The 24617-nt window shown below is 52.7% G+C and overlaps 3 protein-coding genes across 3 annotated transcripts in view; 1 reads left to right on the forward strand and 2 right to left on the reverse strand.

The window, feature by feature from the left end:
* LOC120917013 (serum amyloid A-5 protein-like) overlaps positions 1-2352 on the forward strand; it is an 8065-nt gene extending 5713 nt beyond the window's left edge. Inside the window, exon 4 of the mRNA XM_040327991.1 lies at positions 2042-2352. Coding sequence (XP_040183925.1) covers positions 2042-2183 — 142 coding nt within the window. The 3' untranslated portion in view covers positions 2184-2352. The remainder of the gene's footprint in view (positions 1-2041) is intronic.
* The window catches only part of SAAL1 (serum amyloid A like 1), a 67551-nt gene extending 63765 nt beyond the window's left edge, over positions 1-3786 (reverse strand). The window contains exon 1 of the mRNA XM_040327988.1: positions 3697-3786. Within this exon, the coding sequence (XP_040183922.1) occupies positions 3697-3700 (4 nt within the window). The 5' untranslated portion in view covers positions 3701-3786. The remainder of the gene's footprint in view (positions 1-3696) is intronic.
* Positions 3787-10769: 6983 nt separating this feature from the next.
* HPS5 (HPS5 biogenesis of lysosomal organelles complex 2 subunit 2) overlaps positions 10770-24617 on the reverse strand; it is a 55764-nt gene continuing 41916 nt past the window's right edge. Inside the window, exons 22-23 of the mRNA XM_040327992.1 lie at positions 23191-23470; positions 10770-11473 (exon numbers count right to left, since the gene is read on the reverse strand). Of these exons, the coding sequence (XP_040183926.1) occupies positions 11413-11473; positions 23191-23470 (341 nt within the window). The 3' untranslated portion in view covers positions 10770-11412. The remainder of the gene's footprint in view (positions 11474-23190; positions 23471-24617) is intronic.

Here is a 24617-nt window from a genome sequence, read left to right on the forward strand (position 1 = left end):
CAGTCCAGCAATGCTATGATAAAGCATTGAAACAGTTTTTTACAAATTAATTTTTTATATTTATATTTTTTATTTTAAATATAAATAATTTTTTTTTATTTTTTTTTTGCTTTTTTCAATGTGAAATGTGTAAATATTTGTTAAAAGAACACTAAAGCTTTGTTACTTAAAAAAAAAAAAAAATGAACATGTTATACGTCCCTCCACTGTGCAGCTTGTATTGCATAGAGTGGCCTTCTGGGGTCCCACGGCGGCTCTCTCGGCTCCTCCCTGCAAGAACTTTCCACCTTCATGCAAACTCCCTCGCATGGAGGAAAGTCCTTGTGGGCGCAGTCCCGTGATACAGCCGGCGGCCATAGCCACTCACTGTATCACTCGGCCCCGGCGCGCCGCGTCATTGGATCTGGCTGCGCTGCTTTCAATCAACCTATGAATGAGCCGAGAAGCCTGCCCAGAAGCCTGCGCGTTCACGCCGCGGGACTTTCGAGGGGTCAGGTAAGTAAAAAAAAAAAGAAAAAAACGTCATACGAGTCCAGTGTTGGGACGGGCAGGAATGGGCTAATGCTCACAAAGCCCTCTCATGGCTCAGGACAGGGGTCTCCCAACTTTCTGGGTGAGGAGCCAGATTACTGTCCTTCTGACTTCAGAGGGGCCGGACTTCGGGCATTGGAAGTAGAATATGTCCCTACAGTAGTGGGAGTAAACAGTGCTCCATGTTTGGTGTCGGCGGGGGGGGGATTGTGCCCCTTTCTGGGTGTCAGCGGGGGGGGGGGGGGGAATTGTGCCCCTTTCTGGGTGTCAGCGGGGGATGGGGGGGGGGGGGATTGCGCCCCTTTCTGGGTGCCAGCAGGGGGGAGGATTATGCCTCTTTCTGGGTGTCAGCGGGGGATGGGGGGATTGCGCCCCTTTCTGGGTGTCAGCAGGGGGGGGGGAATTGTGCCCCTTTCTGGGTGTCAGCGGGGGATGGGGGGGGGGGGGATTGCGCCCCTTTCTGGGTGTCAGCAGGGGGGGGAATTGCGCCCCTTTCTGGGTGCCAGCAGGGGGGGGGGAATTGCGCCCCTTTCTGGGTGCCAGCAGGAGGGGGTAAAGGGGAATTGCGCCCCTTTCTGGGTGCCAGCAGGAGGGGGTAAAGGGGAATTGCGCCCCTTTCTGGGTGCCAGCAGGGGGGGGGAATTGCGCCCCTTTCTGGGTGCCAGCAGGGGGGGGGGAATTGCGCCCCTTTCTGGGTGCCAGCAGGGGGGGGGAATTGCGCCCCTTTCTGGGTGCCAGCGGGGGATGGGGGGGGGGATTGCGCCCCTTTCTGGGTGTCAGCAGGGGGGGGAATTGTGCCCCTTTCTGGGTGCCAGCAGGGGGGGGGGGGGAATTGCGCCCCTTTCTGGGTGCCAGCAGGAGGGGGTAAAGGGGAATTGCGCCCCTTTCTGGGTGCCAGCAGGAGGGGATAAAGGGGAATTGCGCCCCTTTCTGGGTGCCAGCAGGGGGGGGGGGAATTGCGCCCCTTTCTGGGTGTCAGCAGGAGGGGTAAAGGGGAATTGCGCCCCTTTCTGGGTGTCAGCAGGAGGGGGTAAAGGGGAATTGCGCCCCTTTCTGGGTGTCAGCAGGGGGGTAAAGGGGAATTGTGCCCCTTTCTGGGTGTCAGCGGGGGGGGGGGGGGGAATTGCGCCCCTTTCTGGGTGCCAGCAGGAGGGGGGGTAAAGGGGAATTGCGCCCCTTTCTGGGTGCCAGCAGGAGGGGATAAAGGGGAATTGCGCCCCTTTCTGGGTGCCAGCAGGGGGGGGGGGAATTGCGCCCCTTTCTGGGTGTCAGCAGGAGGGGTAAAGGGGAATTGCGCCCCTTTCTGGGTGTCAGCAGGAGGGGGGTAAAGGGGAATTGCGCCCCTTTCTGGGTGTCAGCAGGGGGGTAAAGGGGAATTGTGCCCCTTTCTGGGTGTCAGCGGGGGGGGGGGGGGGATTGTGCCCCTTTCTACTCCTGGCTTAGGACATCAGACAGGTCGATCAGCCCCCCCCCCACCCGTGTACTGACTCTGGTCTCCATCTTTCTCTAGCGATGTAAGAGAAGCCGTCCAGATGCGAGGCAGCGGCAGAGGAGCGGAGGACAGCCGGCTGGACCAGCAAGCCAATCACTGGGGGAGGAACGGAGGTGACCCCAATCGCTACAGGCCTGCGGGGCTACCCAACAAATACTAAGCCCCGCCTTCCGATCATCTGACATCACAACTATGAGAACAACCCATAACCAATCAATGGGAAGGAAACGCTGCTGAACCCACAAGACCGGGAATGATACAAATATTACCTAGAATTCTAGAAACATTTCATATCTGCATATAAATAATAAATATTTACATGTCGCCAATGTCAGGATCATTCTTCCCGGTTATTAACTATTCCAGGTCTGGGGCCCAACGCATTAGGAAACGCATGTGCGCTTTCCTCAACACGCATTATACGCTTTTAGCACATAAGTTGCACTAAAATAACGAAACGCAAGACGCATCTTACAAAAACGTTCTTCCTGCAGGCACGAAGGGGGGGGGATACAGCTCCAGACAGTAGCGGGGGGGGGGGATACAGCTCGGGGACAGTAGCGGGGGGGGGGGGATACAGCTCGGGGACAGTAGCGGGGGGGGATACAGCTCGGGGACAGTAGCGGGGGGGGATACAGCTCGGGGACAGTAGCGGGGGGGGGATACAGCTCGGGGACAGTAGCGGGGGGACAGCGGCGGGATACAGCTCGGGGGCAGCGGCGGGGTACAGCTCGGGGGCAGCGGCGGGGTACAGCTCGGGGGCAGCGGCGGGGTACAGCTCGGGGGCAGCGGCGGGGTACAGCTCGGGGGCAGCGGCGGGGTACAGCTCGGGGGCAGCGGCGGGGTACAGCTCAGGGACAGCGGCGGGGTACAGCTCGGGGCAGCGGCGGGGTACAGCTCGGGGCAGCGGCGGGGTACAGCTCGGGGGCAGCGGCGGGGTACAGCTCGGGGGCAGTAGCAGGGGGGGGATACAGCTCGGGGACAGTAGCGGGATACAGCAGCGGGGGGGGATACAGCTCGGGGACAGTAGCGGGGGGACAGCAGCGGGATACAGCTCGGGGGCAGCGGCGGGGTACAGCTCGGGGCAGCGGCGGGGTACAGCTCGGGGGCAGCGGCGGGGTACAGCTCGGGGGCAGCGGCGGGGTACAGCTCGGGGACAGCAGCGGGGTACAGCTCAGGGACAGCAGCGGGGTACAGCTCAGGGACAGCAGCGGGGTACAGCTCGGGGGCAGCAGCGGGGTACAGCTCGGGGGCAGCAGCGGGGTACAACTCGGGGACAGCAGCGGGGTACATTCACACGTACACTTTGTGTAGCTGCTGACCAATTATCACCCAATCAGGCGGGCCCCTGTGGTGGACCTGGAGGCGATCGTACAATCAGATTGTATGCTGTGTGGGGAGATGAGACAGTGATTATTGAAACCAGTGCCCCCCATTACCAGATTTTCCCTCTGTTCCTGCTCTGGTGACAACTGAGAATTAGGGTGTTTTTTTTTTCCTCAATTTCTATTGCAGTGACACCAGGACACAGAGAGGTGAATGTACCCTGTGGGGACACAGACAGCAGGAAGTTGGGCGGCCTGGTCTTACACAGCAGCCTAAAGAATACAATCACACAGCGGTATTATATAGGTCCCGGTATAAGGCGTCCGGTTTGAATTTCCCTCACTCACCCATCACTGCGATCTCCCGGCTCTGACGTCACTCCTAGTAATCCCCGCTCACATGGACCTGAGGAGGCGGGCGCTGCGCGTCACATGATCCTGAGGACGTGGGCGCTGCGCGTCACATGTTCCTGAGGAGGCGAGCGCTGCGTTTCACAGGATCCTGAGGACGTGAGCGCTGCGTTTCACATGAACCTGAGGAGGCGGGCTCTACGTGTCACATGACACTTCAAGGCTGTACGGAAGCCGGAGAGGATAAAACTCCTCCACAGGCAGACTTCGCGACTCTGCCCACCTCTATGACCATAATAAGGCCCATCTCAGTTATTTGCTAACTGAAAGCTTGTGGGACCCCAGAACCCATTCTTACCTCATTCACTGTCATTAAACCAGGCTAAAAGAGTATGGGCTAGATTCAGGTAGGGGGACGTAAGTTTGTGCGGGCGTAGCGTATGTTATTTACGCTACGCCGCCGCAATTTAGAGAGGCAAGTGCAGTATTCACAAAGCACTTGCTCCGTAAGTTGCGGCGGCGTAGCGTAAATCTGCCGGCGTAAGCGTGCCGAATTCAAATTCTCTAGAGGTGGGTGTGTTTTATGTAAATAAAACATGACCCCACGTAAATGACGTTTCTCACGAACGGCAAATGCGCCGTCCGTAAACGTATCCCAGTGCGCATGCTCCTAATCACGTCGCAAATAGTCAATGCTTTCGACGTGAACGTAATTTACGCAAAGCCCTATTCGCGAACGACTTACGAAAACGACGTGAAATTTGAAAAATTTGACGCGGGAACGACGTCCATACTTAACATTGGCTATGCCTCATATAGCAGGAGTAACCTTACGCCGGAAAAAGCCTTACGCAAACGACTTAAAAAAATCCGCCGGGCGCACGTACGTTTCTGAATCGGCGTATCCAGCTCATTTGCATATTCTACGCTGAAATCGACAGAAGCGCCACCTAGCGGCCAGCGTAAATATGCACCCTAAGATACGACGGCGTAGGAGACTTACGCCGCTCGTATCTTAGCCTAATTTAAGAGTATCTGGTTTACAGAATACGCTTAAATTTACGACGGCGTAGATTCAGAGTTACGACGGCGTATTTACTGATACGCCGGCGTAACTGGCTCTGAATCTAGCCCTATATATATATATATATATATATATATATATATATATATAAACATATACACTCACCAGACAGCTTATTAGGTACATTTGTTGCTTCGTAACACAAATTGCTAATCAGCCAATCACATGCCAGCAATTCAATGCATTTAGGTATCTCTACGTGGTGAAGACGACTTGCCGAAGTTCAATCTGAGCATCAGAATAATGGGGACGAAAGGGGATTTAGGTGACTTTGAATATGTGGCATGGTTGTTGATGCCAGACGGGCTGGTCTGAGCATTTCTGGGATTTTCACACACAACCATCTCTCGGGTTTACAGAGAATGGCAAGAAAAGGAGAAAATATCCAGTGAGTGGCAGGGAAAATGCCTTAAAGCGGAGTTCCACCCTCTTTTTTAACTTTAAAGCTTTGTATAGCATACTGCCCCCTTAAACATATTTGGCATGTGTTTTTTTTTTATTTTAAAAACTCACTTTGTTATCGCCGTGAGTTTCTTTCACCCGCCGCGGCGCAGCGCTGCTATATCTCCTGGGACATGTTTGTGATCAATCCCAGGAGGCAGGGCTGAAGGATCGTCGCTGTTTCAGCTCGAGCGAGCGGGCTGGAGGGGGCGGGCTGGAGGGCGGGCGGAGGCGGAGAGATGTTTAACAGCCCCGCCCACCGCCAAGGGAAGCATTGCGGTTGTCTTTGAAACATACTGCCCCACCCCCTGTCACTCTCAGCATCCCAGCAATAATCTGGCCGCTGGACGAATGTGGGCGGGGTATCAGGAGGGGGGGGGGACCGTGCGGCAGTGTGGGCTCCTCAATGCCGGCTGGCTGGGATGAAGATGACAGCAGCCGGGGGGGTGTGTCCAGCCTGTCATCAGTGTTAGCAGAGATCGAACCATGTGTGTGCTGCCTGCTAGAGCTACGCCAATATACAGCCCCACCCCTGTCATCTCCATCCTCCCCGTCACCCACCCCTGTCATCTCAATCCTGCCTGTCACCGACCCCTGTCATCTCTATCTGTCATCTCCATCCTCCCCGTCACCCACCCCTGTCATCTCAATCCTGCCTGTCACCGACCCCTGTCATCTCCATCTGTCATCTCCATCCTCCCCGTCACCCACCCCTGTCATCTCAATCCTGCCTGTCACCGACCCCTGTCATCTCAATCCTGCCTGTCACCGACCCCTGTCATCTCCATCTGTCATCTCCATCCTCCCCTGTCATCTCCATTCTCCCCGTCACCCACCCCTGTCATCTCCATCTGTCATCTCCATCCTCCCCGTCACCCACCCCTGTCATCTCCATCTGTCATCTCCATCCTCCCCGTCACCCACCCCTGTCATCTCCATCCTCCCTGTCACCCACCCTGTCATCTCCATCCTCCCCGACACCCACCCCTGTCATCTCCATCCTCCCCGTCACCCACCCCTGTCATCTCCATCCTCCCCGACACCCACCCCTGTCATCTCCATCCTCCCCGTCACCCACCCCTGTCATCTCCATCCTCCCCGTCACCCACCCCTGTCATCTCCATCCTCCCCGTCACCCACCCCTGTCATCTCCATCCTCCCCGTCACCCACCCCTGTCATCTCCATCCTCCCCGTCACCCACCCCTGTCATCTCCATCTTCCCCGTCACCCACCCCTGTCATCTCCATCCTCCCCGTCACCCACCCCTGTCATCTCCATCTGTCATCTCCATCCTCCCTGTCACCAACCCCTGTCATCTCCATCCTCCCCGTCACCCACCCCTGTCATCTCCATTCTCCCCGTCACCCACCCCTGTCATCTCCATCCTCCCCGTCACCCACCCCTGTCATCTCCATCCTCCCTGTCATCTCCATCTTTCATCTCCATCCTCCCCGTCACCCACCCCTGTCATCTCCATCCTCTCCGTCACCCACCCCTGTCATCTCCATCCTCCCCGTCACCCACCCCTGTCATCTCCATCCTCCCCGTCACCCACCCCTGTCATCTCCATCCTCCCTGTCACCCACCCCTGTCATCTCCATCCTCCCTGTCATCTCCATCTGTCATCTCCATCCTCCCTGTCACCCACCCCTGTCATCTCCATCCTCCCCGTCACCCACCCCTGTCATCTCCATCCTCCCTGTCACCCACCCCTGTCATCTCCATCCTCCCCGTCACCCACCTCTGTCATCTCCATCCTCCCCGTCACCCACCCCTGTCATCTCCATCCTCCCCGTTACCCACCCCTGTCATCTTCATCCTCCCCGTCACCCACCCCTGTCATCTCCATCCTCCCCGTCACCCACCCCTGTCACTTCCTCTGACACTCCCGTTGCTATTGAAACCTGATCTGAAACCATTACATTGCTTGTACAGCACTGAGCATGTGCGAGGCTGAAATCCAGGAAGTCATACAGTCTGGCTTCATGATGCCCACACATAAGATGGCCCCAGTCAATTTCTGTTTTATAAAGTGTCTAAATGCTGTAACAACCTAACAAAATGGACCTTAATTTACAGACTAACTGTAGTAGAATACATTAAGCTTGTGTATTACAGGGGTATTTATATTTAAAAAGTTTTTATATTTAAAATTATGGCCGGAACTCCGCTTTCAGGAGGTCAGAGGAGAATGGGCAGACTGGTTGCAGGTGATAGAAAGGCAACAGTAACTCAAATAACCACTCGTTACACCCAAGGTATGCAGAATACCATCTCTGATCGCACACAACACATCCAACCTTGAAGCAGATGGGCTACAGCAGCAGAAGACCACACCGGGTGCCACTCTGGTAAGCTAAGAACAAGAAACTGAGGATACAATTGGCACAGATCGCCAAAATAGGACGATAGAAGATTAGAAAAATGTTGTCTGGTCTGATCAGTCTCAATTTCAGCTGCGACATTCAGATGGTGGGGGACAGAATTTGGTGCATGGATCCATCCTGCCTTGTATCACCGGTTCAGGCTGGTGGTGGGGGTGTAATGGTGGGGGGGATGGGGTAACACTGGTTCAGGCTGGTGGTGGGGGATGGGGTATCACCGGTTCAGGCTGGTGGTGGGGGTGTAATGGTGGGGGGGATGGGGTATCACCGGTTCAGGCTGGTGGTGGGGGTGTAATGGTGTGGGGGATGGGATATCACAGGTTCAGGCTGGTGGTGGGGGATGGGGTATCACCGGTTTAGGCTGGTGGTGGGGGTGTAATGGTGGGGGGGATGGGGTATCACTGGTTCAGGCTGGTGGTGGGGGTGTAATGGTGGGGGGGATGGGGTATCACCAGTTCAGGCTGGTGGTGGGGGTGTAATGGTTGGGGGGGATTGGGTATCACCAGTTCAGGCTGGTGATGGGGTATCACCGGTTCAGGCTGGTGGTGGGGGTGTAATGGTGGGGGGGATGGGGTATCACCGGATCAGGCTGGTGGTGGGGGTGTCATGGTGTGGGGGATGGGGTATCACCGGTTCAGGCTGGTGGCGGGGGTGTAACGGTGTGGGGGATGGGGTATCAACGGTTCAGGCTGGTGGTGGGGGTGTAATGGTGGGGGGGAATGGTGTATCACCGGTTCAGGCTGATGGTGGGGGTGTAATGGTGGGGGGGATGGGGTATCACCGGTTCAGGCTGGTGGTGGAGGTGTAATGGTGGGGGGATGGGGTATCACCGGTTCAGGCTGGTGGTGGGGGGGGTATCACCGGATCAGGCTGGTGGTGGGGGTGTAATGGTGGGGGGGGGGTATCACTGGTTCAGGCTAGTGCTGGGGGTGTAATGGTTGGGGGGGATTGGGTATCACCAGTTCAGGCTGGTGATGGGGTATCACCGGTTCAGGCTGGTGCTGGGGGTGTCATGGTGGGGGGGATGGGGTATCACCGGTTCAGGCTGGTGGCGGGGGTGCAACGGTGTGGGGGATGGGGTATCACCGGTTCAGGCTGGTGGTGGGGGTGTAATGGTGGGGGGGATGGGGTATCACCGGTTCAGGCTGGTGGTGGGGGTGTAATGGTGGGGGGGATGGGGTATCACCGGTTCAGGCTGGTGGTGGGGGTGTAATGGTGTGGGGGATGGGGTATCACCGGTTCAGGCTGGTGGTGGGGGTGTAATGGTGGGGGGGATGGGGTATCACCGGTTCAGGCTGGTGGTGGGGGTGTAATGGTGGGGGGGATATTTTCTTGGCACACTTTGGGCCCCTTAGTACCAATTGATCATCATTTATACACCACGGCCTCCCCGAGTATTGTTGGTGACCATGTCCATCCCTTTATGACTCCAGTGTCCCCATCTTCTGATGGCTCCTCCCAGCAGGATAATGTCACCATGTCACAAAGATCCAATCATCTCACCACTGAACAATGAGATCCCTGTCCTCCAATGACCTCCACACTCACCGCATCTCATCCAATAGAGACCCCTTGGGTGGAACGGAAGATTGGTATCTTGCAGCCGACAAATCTGCAGCAACTGTGTGATGTCATCATGTCACTATGGAGGAAAATCTCTGAGGAACGTTCCCAACACCTTGCTGTATCTATTCCACCAAGAATGAAGGCAAAAGGGGGTCCAACCCGGGACTAGCACGGTGTACCTAATAAAGTGACCGGTGAGTGTAAATACATTTAAAGCACCAATAGCTATCAGAGAAGATCAAAGGATTTCCAACGGAGAAGAATGGAGACCAAGTCGTTTCTTTTCTTTATTACACTTTACAACAGTCGCTCCATTTTGTGGGGTGGCGGCAAACAAGACTCAGAGGTGCATTGCGTCATCTCCAATCTTGGTAAAGAGCTTATGACTTGGGGTACAGCAGGGAAGGGGTTAACACCAGGGGCGATCAAAGGGTTAAATGTGTCCCTAGGAGGCGCTTGCTAACTGTGTGGGGGATGGTCTGACTGGATGAAGACAGGGATCGGTGTTGCTGCTTAGCAGGAACACAGATTTTTATCTTCTTCCCTGTCAGAACTGAGCTCTGCCTTGTTTACATAGGCAGATTGCCGTTCTGCCTCTCTGGGGAACGATTGCGAGTGGCCTGCTCATTGGCTCCCCCTCTTCCCAGTGTCTATTGCATAAAATGAAAAAAAAAAATGCGTTTGAAAAATGCCATGCAACATAAAAAATTGCAAAGTCCACCATTTTATTCTTTACATACACACACACAGTACATATACATACACACATACTGTGCATACACACACACACACACACACACACTGTGCATACACACACAAACAGTACATATACATACACACATACTGTGCATACACACACACACACTGTGCATACACACACACACACTGTGCATACACACACACAGTACATATACATACACACACACATACTGTGCATACACACACACACACACACACACTGTGCATACACACACACACACAGTACATATACATACACACACACTGTGCATACACACACACAGTACATATACATACACACACACATACTGTGCATACACACACACACTGTGCATACACACACACATACTGTGCATATACACACACACATACTGTGCATATACAGATACACACACACACACACACACACACACACATAAATACTGTGCATACACACACACACACACACACACACATAAATACTGTGCATACACACACACACACACACATACTGTGCATACACACACACACACACACACATACTGTGGATATACACACACACATATACTGTGCATACACACACAGTACATATACACACACAGTACATATACACACACAGTACATATATATACACACACACACACACACACACACACACAGTACATATATACACACAGTACATGCAGACACAGTACATATACACACTGTGCATATACATACACACACACAGTACATATATACACACACACACACACACAGTACATATACATACACACAGTATAAATAAACATTTTTATTTTTCAAGGTGTATGGCCCTTTAACCAATAAGCCATGTATTGCAATTTCCTAAAATGTTTCCAAAAAAACAAAAAAACTCTGCACATCAAAAATATTTTTACTCAAAAAAATAAATCCTAACTTTTTAAACAGGACATGACACAACAATGAACAGACAAGAATGACGGAGGTGTGTGATAGAAGATTCAAGCTGTGAATACGGAATATACTGTCAGTGAAAATAAATCTCTGAAAGGAGTGTGAGGGTGTTGCTAAAGACAACCAATGAGCTCACAGATCTCATCGTTCCAGTACATAAAAAAAAAAAAAGAAGTCATTTGATAAGCTGCCAGGGGAATCACCGATACGTCTCCTCTGTGCGCTTTTGTTGAACGGCGATTGGTGAACTGACATCATCATAACAGGGAATACTGGCTAATCAGTGTCTGAAGGAAGATCTGTTTTTTTTTGTTTCCAGCAGCCAATCAGATTCCTCCTTTCAGCACTTGACTTTGATAAGCTAGCGTTTGCCAGATCTGTTCATGTCCGGCTTGGCGTTCTAGCGGCTGCGGAATGGAAGACGGTCCAGGTTTAGGCACTGAGGTCTGATACTTTGTAACATTCATCTCCAGAATTGTGAACACATAAATAAGACGTACAGAAGTCATTGAAGAGTTTGCTCCAATAGAGGCACAGGATGCGGAATCTCTCAGCGTCCGTTTATTGTCCAACGCGTGGCAGGATCACGCCTGCTGCGACCACAGAAATCGCTCGCATCTCTCCAGCATAGACTGAATTAAGGCCCTGGGGAAGAAAAAAAAGAAAATGAAAAAAAAAAAAAAGTAATATAAACCGAAAAATCTCTCCAATGTTATCAGTAAGCGGATTGGTTAAACATAGAAAAGTGACAGAAGAAAAAGGACCAAGTGGTCCAACAATTTTTCCCGGCAAAAAGACCTCCTCCATAAAAAGGGACAGAAAGTTTACAGCTGGCTCTCCTGGATGCAGGTCTACTTGTTTCCAGCCTGCTGCCCTGTCCAGGGCCCACATTTGCTGGTGGTGCGTTTAGCACCCATGCCCCAGGTGTCACAACCTGGCTTTTATATGGGTTCCGTCCCACCCATGACATCACTGCAGGAGAGCTCTACCTAAAAAAAGGCCTAGCACCTGATTACACTGGCCCAGATTCAGGTAGCAATTGCGCCTGCGTAACCATAGTTACGCAGCGCAATTGCTGACTTGCGCCGGCGTAACAAGTTCTCCTGATTCAGAGAACTCGTTACGCCGACTGCAGCCTAAAATCTGCGTGGCATAAGGCTCTTATGCCACGCAGATTTTAGGCTGCATTCTTGCGATGGCCGCTAGGGGGCGCTCCCATTGTGATCTGTGTATAGTATGCAAATTGCATACTAACACCGATTCACAACGTTGCGCGAGCCCTGCGTACGCAAATTACGTAGTTTGCGTACGTCGGGTTTCGCGTAAGGTTACGCATCCTAATAGCAGGCGCAGCCAATGCTATAGGATACCCACGTTCCCGCGTCGCGAGATTTAAAATCTACGTTGTTTGCGTAAGTGATTCGTGAATGGCGCTGGACGCCATTCACGTTCACTTTGAAGCAAATGACGTCCTTGCGACGTCATTTGCCGCAATGCACGTCGGGAAAGTTTCCCGACGGAGCATGCGCTCTACGCTCGGCGCGGGAGCGCGACTAATTTAAATGATTCCTGCCCCCGGCGGGATCATTTACATTGCGCGCGCTTACGCCGGGCAATTTTGCCGGCGCGCCCTCGCAATTTACGGAGCTACTGCTCCGTGAATCGAGGGCAGCGCAAAATATTTGCGTGGGCGCAGGGCAAAATCGTTGCCCTGTGCCTCCGCAAATAAAGCGCAAGTGGTACCTGAATCTGGGCCACTATCTGCTATAAGCAGACACTATTCTGGCACAGAGCCACCTAGTGGCAAACTAGCTAACTGCTCCTGCCTACAAGTTAAAGAGTCACTAAAGGAAAAATTTTTATTGGTTTAAAATATAGTCTTCACACATATGTGAACGAAAAACGTCATAATTATTGTTTAAAATCTTGCTGTACCTGTTTAAAAGGACATTCATTGTATCTTCCGTCCGTCCTTAGTTTTCTTTCTCCTGACATGCTGCTTTTGCGGTGCGCGTTCTTGTTCTAAACATCACCGCCTAATGGGAACTACAGTTCCCATTAGGCTTAGCGGTTCGCGCATGTGCAGAAGCGATTTTTTAGTTTCCAAGTGTGGATGAGAACGAGCAAAGTTCTCATGCACACTTTAGCAGCACTCCGCCCAAACCACCCCCAGTATACACCCCTTCCCGCCCCTCTGCCTATACACATCATGTTCTCCTCTCTCCTCCCACACATATTCCCGCCCCTCTGCCTATACACATTCGATTCTCCTCTCTCCTCCCACACATATTCCCGCCCCTCTGCCTATACACATTCGATTCTCCTCCCTCCTCCCACACATATTCCCGCCTCCTCCAGCCCACTAACCTTCCTCCAAGTTTACAGAATGGTGTCTGTGTTACATGCAGGTGATCAGCTCTTTTATGTGCTGCATAACAATACCAGTCTGTCTGGCTGTCATTACCCACAATACCAGTCTGCCTGGCTGTCACTGCGAACAATACCAATCTGCCTGGCTGTCACTGCGAACAATACCAATCTGCCTGTCATTACCCACAAACAATACCAGTCTGCCTGGCTGTCATTACCCACAAACAATACCAGTCTGTCTGGCTGTCATTACCCACAATACCAGTCTGCCTGGCTGTCACTGCGAACAATACCAATCTGCCTGGCTGTCATTACCAAAAATACCATTCTGCCTGGCTGTCACTACTAACAATACCAGTCTGCCTGGCTGTCATTACCAACAATACCAGTCTGCCTGGCTGTCACTACTAACAATACCAGTCTGCCTGGCTGTCATTACCCACAAACAATACCAGTCTGTCTGGCTGTCATTACCCACAATACCAGTCTGCCTGGCTGTCACTGCGAACAATACCAGTCTGCCTGGCTGTCATTACCAAAAATACCAGTCTGCCTGGCTGTCACTGCGAACAATACCAATCTGCCTGGCTGTCATTACCAAAAATACCAGTCTGCCTGGCTGTCACTGCGAACAATACCAATCTGCCTGGCTGTCACTACCATGTCCGCTGTCCCTGTCCTCCACCTCCTGTATCAAGTCCGCTGTCCCTGTCCTCCACCTCCTGTACCATGTCCGCTGTCTCTGTCCTCCACCTCCTGTACCATGTCCGCTGTCTCTGTCCTCCACCTCCAGTACCATGTCCGCTGTCTCTGTCCTCCACCTCCTGTGCCATGTCCGCTGTCCCTGTCCTCCACCTCCTGTATCAAGTCCGCTGTCTCTGTCCTCCACCTCCTGTGCCATGTCCGCTGTCCCTGTCCTCCACCTCCTGTATCATGTCCGCTGTCCCTGTCCTCCACCTCCAGTACCATGTCCGCTGTCTCTGTCCTCCACCTCCTGTACCAAGTCCGCTGTCTCTGTCCTCCACCTCCTGTACCATGTCCGCTGTCCCTGTCCTCCACCTCCTGTACCATGTCCGCTGTCTCTGTCCTCCACCTCCTGTACCATGTCCGCTGTCTCTGTCCTCCACCTCCAGTACCATGTCCGCTGTCCCTGTCCTCCACCTCCAGTACCATGTCCGCTGTCCCTGTCCTCCACCTCCTGTGCCATGTCCGCAGTCTCTGTCCTCCACCTCCAGTACCATGTCCGCAGTCTCTGTCCTCCACCTCCAGTACCATGTCCGCTGTCTCTGTCCTCCACCTCCTGTGCCATGTCCGCAGTCTCTGTCCTCCACCTCCAGTACCATGTCCGCAGTCTCTGTCCTCCACCTCCAGTACCATGTCCGCAGTCTCTGTCCTCCACCTCCAGTACCATGTCCGCAGTCTCTGTCCTCCACCTCCAGTACCAAGTCCGCTGTCTCTGTCCTCCACCTCCAGTAACATGTCCGCTGTCCCTGTCCTCCACCTCCTGTACCATGTCCGCTGTCCCTGTCCTCCACCTCCAGTACCATGTCCGCTGTCTCTGTCCTCCACCTCCTGTACCATGTCCGCTGTCCCTGTCCTCCACCTCCTGTACCATGTCCGCTGTCTCTGTCCTCCACCTCCTGTGCCATGTCCGCAGTCTCTGTCCTCCACCTCCAGTACCATGTCCGCTGTCTCTGTCCTCCACCTCCAGTACCATGTCCGCTGTCCCTGTCCTCCACCTCCTGTGCCATGTCCGCAGTCTCTGTCCTCCACCTCCAGTACCATGTCCGCAGTCTCTGTCCTCCACCTCCAGTACCATGTCCGCTGTCCCTGTCCTCCACCTCCTGTGCCATGTCCGCAGTCTCTGTCCTCCACCTCCAGTACCATGTCCGCTGTCCCTGTCCTCCACCTCCAGTACCATGTCCGCTGTCTCTGTCCTCCACCTCCAGTACCATGTCCGCTGTCCCTGTCCTCCACCTCCTGTGCCATGTCCGCTGTCTCTGTCCTCCACCTCCAGTACCAAGTCCGCTGTCTCTGTCCTCCACCTCCAGTAACATGTCCGCTGTCCCTGTCCTCCACCTCCTGTACCATGTCCGCTGTCCCTGTCCTCCACCTCCTGTATCATGTCCGCTGTCCCTGTCCTCCACCTCCTGTACCATGTCCGCTGTCTCTGTCCTCCACCTCCTGTACCATGTCCGCTGTCTCTGTCCTCCACCTCCTGTGCCATGTCCGCTGTCCCTGTCCTCCACCTCCAGTACCATGTCCGCTGTCTCTGTCCTCCACCTCCTGTACCATGTCCGCTGTCCCTGTCCTCCACCTCCTGTACCATGTCCGCTGTCTCTGTCCTCCACCTCCTGTACCATGTCCGCTGTCTCTGTCCTCCACCTCCAGTACCATGTCCGCTGTCCCTGTCCTCCACCTCCAGTACCATGTCCGCTGTCCCTGTCCTCCACCTCCTGTGCCATGTCCGCAGTCTCTGTCCTCCACCTCCAGTACCATGTCCGCAGTCTCTGTCCTCCACCTCCAGTACCATGTCCGCTGTCTCTGTCCTCCACCTCCTGTGCCATGTCCGCAGTCTCTGTCCTCCACCTCCAGTACCATGTCCGCAGTCTCTGTCCTCCACCTCCAGTACCATGTCCGCAGTCTCTGTCCTCCACCTCCAGTACCATGTCCGCAGTCTCTGTCCTCCACCTCCAGTACCAAGTCCGCTGTCTCTGTCCTCCACCTCCAGTAACATGTCCGCTGTCCCTGTCCTCCACCTCCTGTACCATGTCCGCTGTCCCTGTCCTCCACCTCCAGTACCAAGTCCGCTGTCTCTGTCCTCCACCTCCAGTACCATGTCCGCTGTCCCTGTCCTCCACCTCCTGTGCCATGTCCGCAGTCTCTGTCCTCCACCTCCAGTACCATGTCCGCTGTCCCTGTCCTCCACCTCCTGTGCCATGTCCGCAGTCTCTGTCCTCCACCTCCAGTACCATGTCCGCAGTCTCTGTCCTCCACCTCCAGTACCATGTCCGCTGTCCCTGTCCTCCACCTCCTGTGCCATGTCCGCAGTCTCTGTCCTCCACCTCCAGTACCATGTCCGCTGTCCCTGTCCTCCACCTCCAGTACCATGTCCGCTGTCTCTGTCCTCCACCTCCAGTACCATGTCCGCAGTCTCTGTCCTCCACCTCCAGTACCATGTCCGCTGTCCCTGTCCTCCACCTCCTGTACCATGTCCGCTGTCTCTGTCCTCCACCTCCTGTACCATGTCCGCTGTCCCTGTCCTCCACCTCCAGTACCATGTCCGCTGTCTCTGTCCTCCACCTCCAGTACCATGTCCGCTGTCCCTGTCCTCCACCTCCTGTGCCATGTCCGCTGTCTCTGTCCTCCACCTCCAGTACCATGTCCGCAGTCTCTGTCCTCCACCTCCAGTACCATGTCCGCAGTCTCTGTCCTCCACCTCCAGTACCAAGTCCGCTGTCTCTGTCCTCCACCTCCAGTAACATGTCCGCTGTCCCTGTCCTCCACCTCCTGTACCATGTCCGCTGTCCCTGTCCTCCACCTCCAGTACCAAGTCCGCTGTCTCTGTCCTCCACCTCCAGTACCATGTCCGCTGTCCCTGTCCTCCACCTCCTGTGCCATGTCCGCAGTCTCTGTCCTCCACCTCCAGTACCATGTCCGCTGTCTCTGTCCTCCACCTCCAGTACCATGTCCGCTGTCCCTGTCCTCCACCTCCTGTGCCATGTCCGCAGTCTCTGTCCTCCACCTCCAGTACCATGTCCGCAGTCTCTGTCCTCCACCTCCAGTACCATGTCCGCTGTCCCTGTCCTCCACCTCCTGTGCCATGTCCGCAGTCTCTGTCCTCCACCTCCAGTACCATGTCCGCTGTCCCTGTCCTCCACCTCCAGTACCATGTCCGCTGTCTCTGTCCTCCACCTCCAGTACCATGTCCGCAGTCTCTGTCCTCCACCTCCAGTACCATGTCCGCTGTCCCTGTCCTCCACCTCCTGTACCATGTCCGCTGTCTCTGTCCTCCACCTCCTGTACCATGTCCGCTGTCCCTGTCCTCCACCTCCAGTACCATGTCCGCTGTCTCTGTCCTCCACCTCCAGTACCATGTCCGCAGTCTCTGTCCTCCACCTCCAGTACCATGTCCGCTGTCTCTGTCCTCCACCTCCTGTACCATGTCCGCTGTCTCTGTCCTCCACCTCCTGTATCATGTCCGCTGTCTCTGTCCTCCACCTCCAGTACCATGTCCGCTGTCTCTGTCCTCCACCTCCTGTACCATGTCCGCTGTCTCTGTCCTCCACCTCCTGTACCATGTCCGCTGTCCCTGTCCTCCACCTCCAGTACCATGTCCGCTGTCTCTGTCCTCCACCTCCTGTACCATGTCCGCTGTCTCTGGATGTAGGTCAGACTGATAAGAGCGAAAGGGATTTGATGGATGGATGTATATAGGACAGTCTGATCCGTTCATCAAATCCCTTTCGCTGTTATCAGACTGTCCTAATATCCATCCATCCATTCATCAAATCCCTTTCACACGTATTAAACTGTCCTCTATTTATCCATCCATTCATCAAATCCCTTTTGCTCTTATTGGTCTGAACTACATCCATCCATTCATCAAATCCCTTTCGTACGTATCAGTCTCCTCTATCCATCCATCCATTCATCAAATTCCTCTCACAGCTCAGTCTGACCTACATCCACACGTGCGATAGAGATTTGATGAACGGATGGATGGACGTAGGTCAGACTGAATTGAGAGAGTGATTTGATGAATGGATAGATGTAGGTCAGACTGATAAAAGCGAAAGGGATTTGATGAATGGATGGATATAGGACAGTCTTATGCGTGCGAAAGAGATTTGATGAATGGATGGATGGATATAGGACAGTTTATTACATGTGAAAGGGATTTGATGAATGGATGGATGAATGTAGAAAAAACTCATAACAGCCAAAGTTATTTGATGAATGGATGGATAAATAGAGGAGAGTTTAATACGCGCTAAAGGGATTTGATGAATGGATGGATGTAGGTCAGAATGATTAGAGCTAAAGGGATTTGATGAATGGATGGATGGATAGAGGACAGTCTGATACGTGCAAAAGTGATTTGATGCACGGATCAGACTGTCCTATATCCATCCATCCATTCATCAAATCACTTTCGCACATGTGGATGTAGGTCATATTGAGGTGAGAGAGGGATGGGATGGATGGATGGAGGTCATATTGAGGTGAGAGAGGGATGGGATGAACGGATGGATGGATCTAGGTCATATTGAGGTGAGAGAGGGATGGGATGAACGGATGGATGGATGGATCTAGGTCATATTGAGGTGAGAGAGGGATGGGATGAACGGATGGATGGATCTAGGTCATATTGAGGTGAGAGAGGGATGGGATGAACGGATGGATGGATGGATGGAGGTCATATTGAGGTGAGAGAGGGATGGGATGGATGGATGGATCTAGGTCATATTGAGGTGAGAGAGGGATGGGATGAACGGATGGATGGAGCTAGGTCATATTGAGGTGAGAGAGGGATGGGATGAACGGATGGATGGATGGATCTAGGTCATATTGAGGTGAGAGAAGGATGGGATGAACGGATGGATGGAGGTCATATTGAGGTGAGAGAGGGATGGGATGAACGGATGGATGGAGGTCATATTGAGGTGAGAGAGGGATGGGATGAACGGATGGATGGATGGATCTAGGTCATATTGAGGTGAGAGAGGGATGGGATGAACGGATGGATGGATCTAGGTCATATTGAGGTGAGAGAGGGATGGGATGAACGGATGGATGGAGGTCATATTGAGGTGAGAGAGGGATGGATGGATGGATCTAGGTCATATTGAGATGAGAGAGGGATGGGATGAACGGATGGATGGATGGATCTAGGTCATATTGAGGTGAGAGAGGGATGGGATGAATGGATGGATGGATGGAGGTCATATTGAGGTGAGAGAGGGATGGGATGAACGGATGGATGGATGGATCTAGGTCATATTGAGGTGAGAGAGGGATGGGATGAATGGATGGATGGATCTAGGTCATATTGAGGTGAGAGAGGGATGGGATGGATGGATGGATCTAGGTCATATTGAGGTGAGAGAGGGATGGGATGAACGGATGGATGGAGGTCATATTGAGGTGAGAGAGGGATGGGATGAACGGATGGATGGATGGATCTAGGTCATATTGAGGTGAGAGAAGGATGGGATGAACGGATGGATGGATCTAGGTCATATTGAGGTGAGAGAGGGATGAACGGATGGATGGATCTAGGTCATATTGAGGTGAGAGAGGGATGGGATGAACGGATGGATGGAGGTCATATTGAGGTGAGAGAGGGATGGGATGAACGGATGGATGGATGGATCTAGGTCATATTGAGGTGAGAGAGGGATGGGATGAATGGATGGATGGATGGATCTAGGTCATATTGAGGTGAGAGAGGGATGGGATGGATGGATGGATCTAGGTCATATTGAGGTGAGAGAGGGATGGGATGAACGGATGGATGGATGGATCTAGGTCATATTGAGGTGAGAGAGGGATGAACGGATGGATGGATGGATCTAGGTCATATTGAGGTGAGAGAGGGATGGGATGAACGGATGGATGGATGGAGGTCATATTGAGGTGAGAGAGGGATGGGATGAACGGATGGATGGATGGAGGTCATATTGAGGTGAGAGAGGGATGGGATGAACGGATGGATGGAGGTCATATTGAGGTGAGAGAGGGATGGGATGAACGGATGGATGGATGGATCTAGGTCATATTGAGGTGAGAGAGGGATGGGATGAACGGATGGATGGATGGATCTAGGTCATATTGAGGTGAGAGAGGGATGGGATGGATGAACGGATGGATGGATGGATGGAGGTCATATTGAGGTGAGAGAGGGATGGGATGGATGAACGGATGGATGGATGGATGGAGGTCATATTGAGGTGAGAGAGGGATGGGATGGATGGATGGATGGAGGTCATATTGAGGTGAGAGAGGGATGGGATGAACGGATGGATGGATGGAGGTCATATTGAGGTGAGAGAGGGATGGGATGGATGGATGGATCTAGGTCATATTGAGGTGAGAGAGGGATGGGATGGATGGATGGATCTAGGTCATATTGAGGTGAGAGAGGGATGGGATGAACGGATGGATGGATGGATCTAGGTCATATTGAGGTGAGAGAGGGATGAACGGATGGATGGATGGATCTAGGTCATATTGAGGTGAGAGAGGGATGGGATGGATGAACGGATGGATGGATGGATGGAGGTCATATTGAGGTGAGAGAGGGATGGGATGGATGGATGGATCTAGGTCATATTGAGGTGAGAGAGGGATGGGATGAACGGATGGATGGATGGATCTAGGTCATATTGAGGTGAGAGAGGGATGGGATGAACGGATGGATGGAGCTAGGTCATATTGAGGTGAGAGAGGGATGGGATGAACGGATGGATGGATGGATGGAGGTCATATTGAGGTGAGAGAGGGATGGGATGGATGGATGGATCTAGGTCATATTGAGGTGAGAGAGGGATGGGATGAACGGATGGATGGATGGATCTAGGTCATATTGAGGTGAGAGAGGGATGGGATGAACGGATGGATGGATGGATCTAGGTCATATTGAGGTGAGAGAGGGATGAACGGATGGATGGATGGATCTAGGTCATATTGAGGTGAGAGAGGGATGGGATGGATGAACGGATGGATGGATGGATGGAGGTCATATTGAGGTGAGAGAGGGATGGGATGGATGGATGGATCTAGGTCATATTGAGGTGAGAGAGGGATGGGATGAACGGATGGATGGATGGATCTAGGTCATATTGAGGTGAGAGAGGGATGGGATGAACGGATGGATGGATGGATGGAGGTCATATTGAGGTGAGAGAGGGATGGGATGGATGGATGGATCTAGGTCATATTGAGGTGAGAGAGGGATGGGATGAACGGATGGATGGATGGATCTAGGTCATATTGAGGTGAGAGAGGGATGGGATGGGATGAACGGATGGATGGATGGATCTAGGTCATATTGAGGTGAGAGAGGGATGAACGGATGGATGGATCTAGGTCATATTGAGGTGAGAGAGGGATGGGATGGATGGATGGATGGAGGTCATATTGAGGTGAGAGAGGGATGGGATGGATGAAGGGATGGATGGATGGATGGAGGTCATATTGAGGTGAGAGAGGGATGGGATGGATGGATGGATCTAGGTCATATTGAGGTGAGAGAGGGATGGGATGAACGGATGGATGGATGGATCTAGGTCATATTGAGGTGAGAGAGGGATGGGATGAACGGATGGATGGAGCTAGGTCATATTGAGGTGAGAGAGGGATGGGATGAACGGATGGATGGATGGATGGAGGTCATATTGAGGTGAGAGAGGGATGGGATGGATGGATGGATCTAGGTCATATTGAGGTGAGAGAGGGATGGGATGAACGGATGGATGGATGGATCTAGGTCATATTGAGGTGAGAGAGGGATGGGATGGGATGAACGGATGGATGGATGGATCTAGGTCATATTGAGGTGAGAGAGGGATGAACGGATGGATGGATCTAGGTCATATTGAGGTGAGAGAGGGATGGGATGGATGGATGGATGGAGGTCATATTGAGGTGAGAGAGGGATGGGATGGATGAACGGATGGATGGATGGATGGAGGTCATATTGAGGTGAGAGAGGGATGGGATGGATGGATGGATCTAGGTCATATTGAGGTGAGAGAGGGATGGGATGAACGGATGGATGGATGGATCTAGGTCATATTGAGGTGAGAGAGGGATGGGATGGATGGATGGAGGTCATATTGAGGTGAGAGAGGGATGGGATGAACGGATGGATGGATGGATCTAGGTCATATTGAGGTGAGAGAGGGATGGGATGGATGGATGGATGGATGGAGGTCATATTGAGGTGAGAGAGGGATGGGATGAACGGATGGATGGATGGAGGTCATATTGAGGTGAGAGAGGGATGGGATGGGATTAGGAGGCACATGCATTATTGCATAGGGAGAAAAACCAGCAACATACATTTGATAATAAGTTTTATATTGCAATGATATTGTATCTGATGATGAAACCGAGTGAAAGATTTCCCATTTTTTTTTGGGCTTTTCTGCAACGTTTGTCCTCCTTAGGCAGCTGCTTGGAAAGTCAGTTGTGTCTTTAGTGAAGTTTTCCTCTTAGCAAAGGGGGCGGGATCCAGGCAGGGCAGAGCCTGAAACGAATCTTTCAGATAGAGAGGAGGTGCTGAGGTGTTAGACACACCCACGATCTCACAGCTCCTTGCAATCTACAGAGACGTGCACAACGTTCTCACGCAGACCTGTAGTCTAAGCAGAGGGAGCGAGCACGTTACTGACCACACTGAGAACTCCTCGCTCAGTGATCATTTTCTTATCTACACAACCAGGAAGTAGGGAGAAAATGACAAGACAGAACTCAGAATTCAGAGGAAAAACGATTTTTCCTTTAGTGACCCTTTAACTACAAGAAGCTAGGGAATTACTAGGCATATATATATATATATATATATATATATATATATATATATATATACACATATACATATACACACACACACACATACAACATTGTTCAGTCTCTTTAACCCCTAGGCCCTAAACGCATGGAAATATGCAGCCTCTCGTGGCTGGGCCTTGGTGCCGAGCAGCTGCATAAATTTCATGCAATAGCGCCGATAGCACTGTGCGCTTCCTATCTGATAGCTCCCGTTCGCTGCTTGCGATCGGGAGGTTTCTGATTATGTGACCACCATGACAGCCAATCACGGCGGTCACATGCCCATAAGCCCTGTCTCCGCCTCCTGGCGTTCTTAAGCCCTTAAAGGGTCAGCAAGTACCAGCTCTAAGGGGTTAAAAACAGGACAATATAAAAAAAATAAAAAAAAACACACAACAGGTCCACTAGCTTTATAATTTAGTTATTTTTATTACCTTTGTCTCTTCTCCGCCACCTTCATGACCTCGCAGACCTGGGAATACCTCTCAGACACATTCTCCGTCAGGCCCCATTCCTCCAAATACGGCAACGTTTTATCGGGGCCAATCACTTTGGCCAATAGAAGTGCCACATTCTCCACAGTAATGCAGCTTGTCCAATCGGAATGGCCGTTGGTGAGGGCGTCGCCGTTTGTCACGCCCTGGCGGTGAGCTCCGCAGGTCTGCGCCAAGTGCAGAATACTTTTCCACTCGTCCATCGTCTCCGGTAACAGACCTGAGGAATGAAACAGAAGGTCGTGAATGGAAAACCGAATGGAAATGCACAGCTTTGGGTTCATCTTGGCGTTTTTGTTTTAAAAATATTAAAATAGTTTACTGTCCTTCAGATTTTAGGAGGGCCAGACTGGCTAGTGCGAGGAATAGGCCCCTCGTCATTGGTGTCAGTGGGAGGAATAGGCCCCTCGTCATTGGTGTCAGTGGGAGGAACAGGCCGTTCATCATTGGTGTCAGTGGGAGGAATAGGCCCCTCGTCATTGGTGTCAGTGGGAGGAATAGGCCCCTCGTCATCGGTGTCAGTGGGAGGAATAGGCCCCTCGTCATCGGTGTCAGTGGGAGGAATAGGCCCCTCGTCATCGGTGTCAGTGGGAGGAATAGGCCCCTCGTCAGTGGGAGGAATAGGCCCCTCGTCACTGGTGTCAGTGGGAGGAATAGGTCCCTCATCATTGGTGTCAGTGGGAGGAATAGGCCCCTCGCCATTGGTGTCAGTGGGAGGAATAGGCCCCTCATCATTGGTGTCAGTGGGAGGAATAGGCCCCTCGTCATTGGTGTCAGTGGGAGGAATAGGCCCCTCGTCATTGGTGTCAGTGGGAGGAATAGGCCCCTCGTCATTGGTGTCAGTGGGAGGAATAGGCCCCTCGTCATTGGTGTCAGTGGGAGGAATAGGTCCCTCGTCATTGGGAGGAATAGGCCCCTCGTCATTGGTGTCAGTGGGAGGAATAGGTCCCTCATCATTGGTGCCAGTGGGAGGAATAAGTCCCTCATCATTGGTGCCAGTGGGAGGAATAGGTCCCTCATCATTGGTGCCAGTGGGAGGAATAGGTCCCTCGTCATTGGTGCCAGTGGGAGGAATAGGCCCCTCGTCATTGGTGTCAGTGGGAGGAATAGGCGCCTCGTCATTGGTGTCAGTGGGAGGAATAGGCGCCTCGTCATTGGTGTCAGTGGGAGGAATAGGCGCCTCGTCATTGGTGTCAGTGGGAGGAATAGGCGCCTCGTCATTGGTGTCAGTGGGAGGAATAGGCCCCTCATCATTGGCGTCAGTGGGAGGAATAGGCCCCTCGTCATTGGTGTCAGTGGGAGGAATAGTGCCCCATCATTGGTGTCAGTGGGAGTGGGAGTGTTGACCTTCTGGGTTCCCCCACAGG

Source organism: Rana temporaria, chromosome 11 (genome assembly GCF_905171775.1).
Source record: "Rana temporaria chromosome 11, aRanTem1.1, whole genome shotgun sequence".
Lineage (NCBI taxonomy): Eukaryota > Metazoa > Chordata > Amphibia > Anura > Ranidae > Rana > Rana temporaria.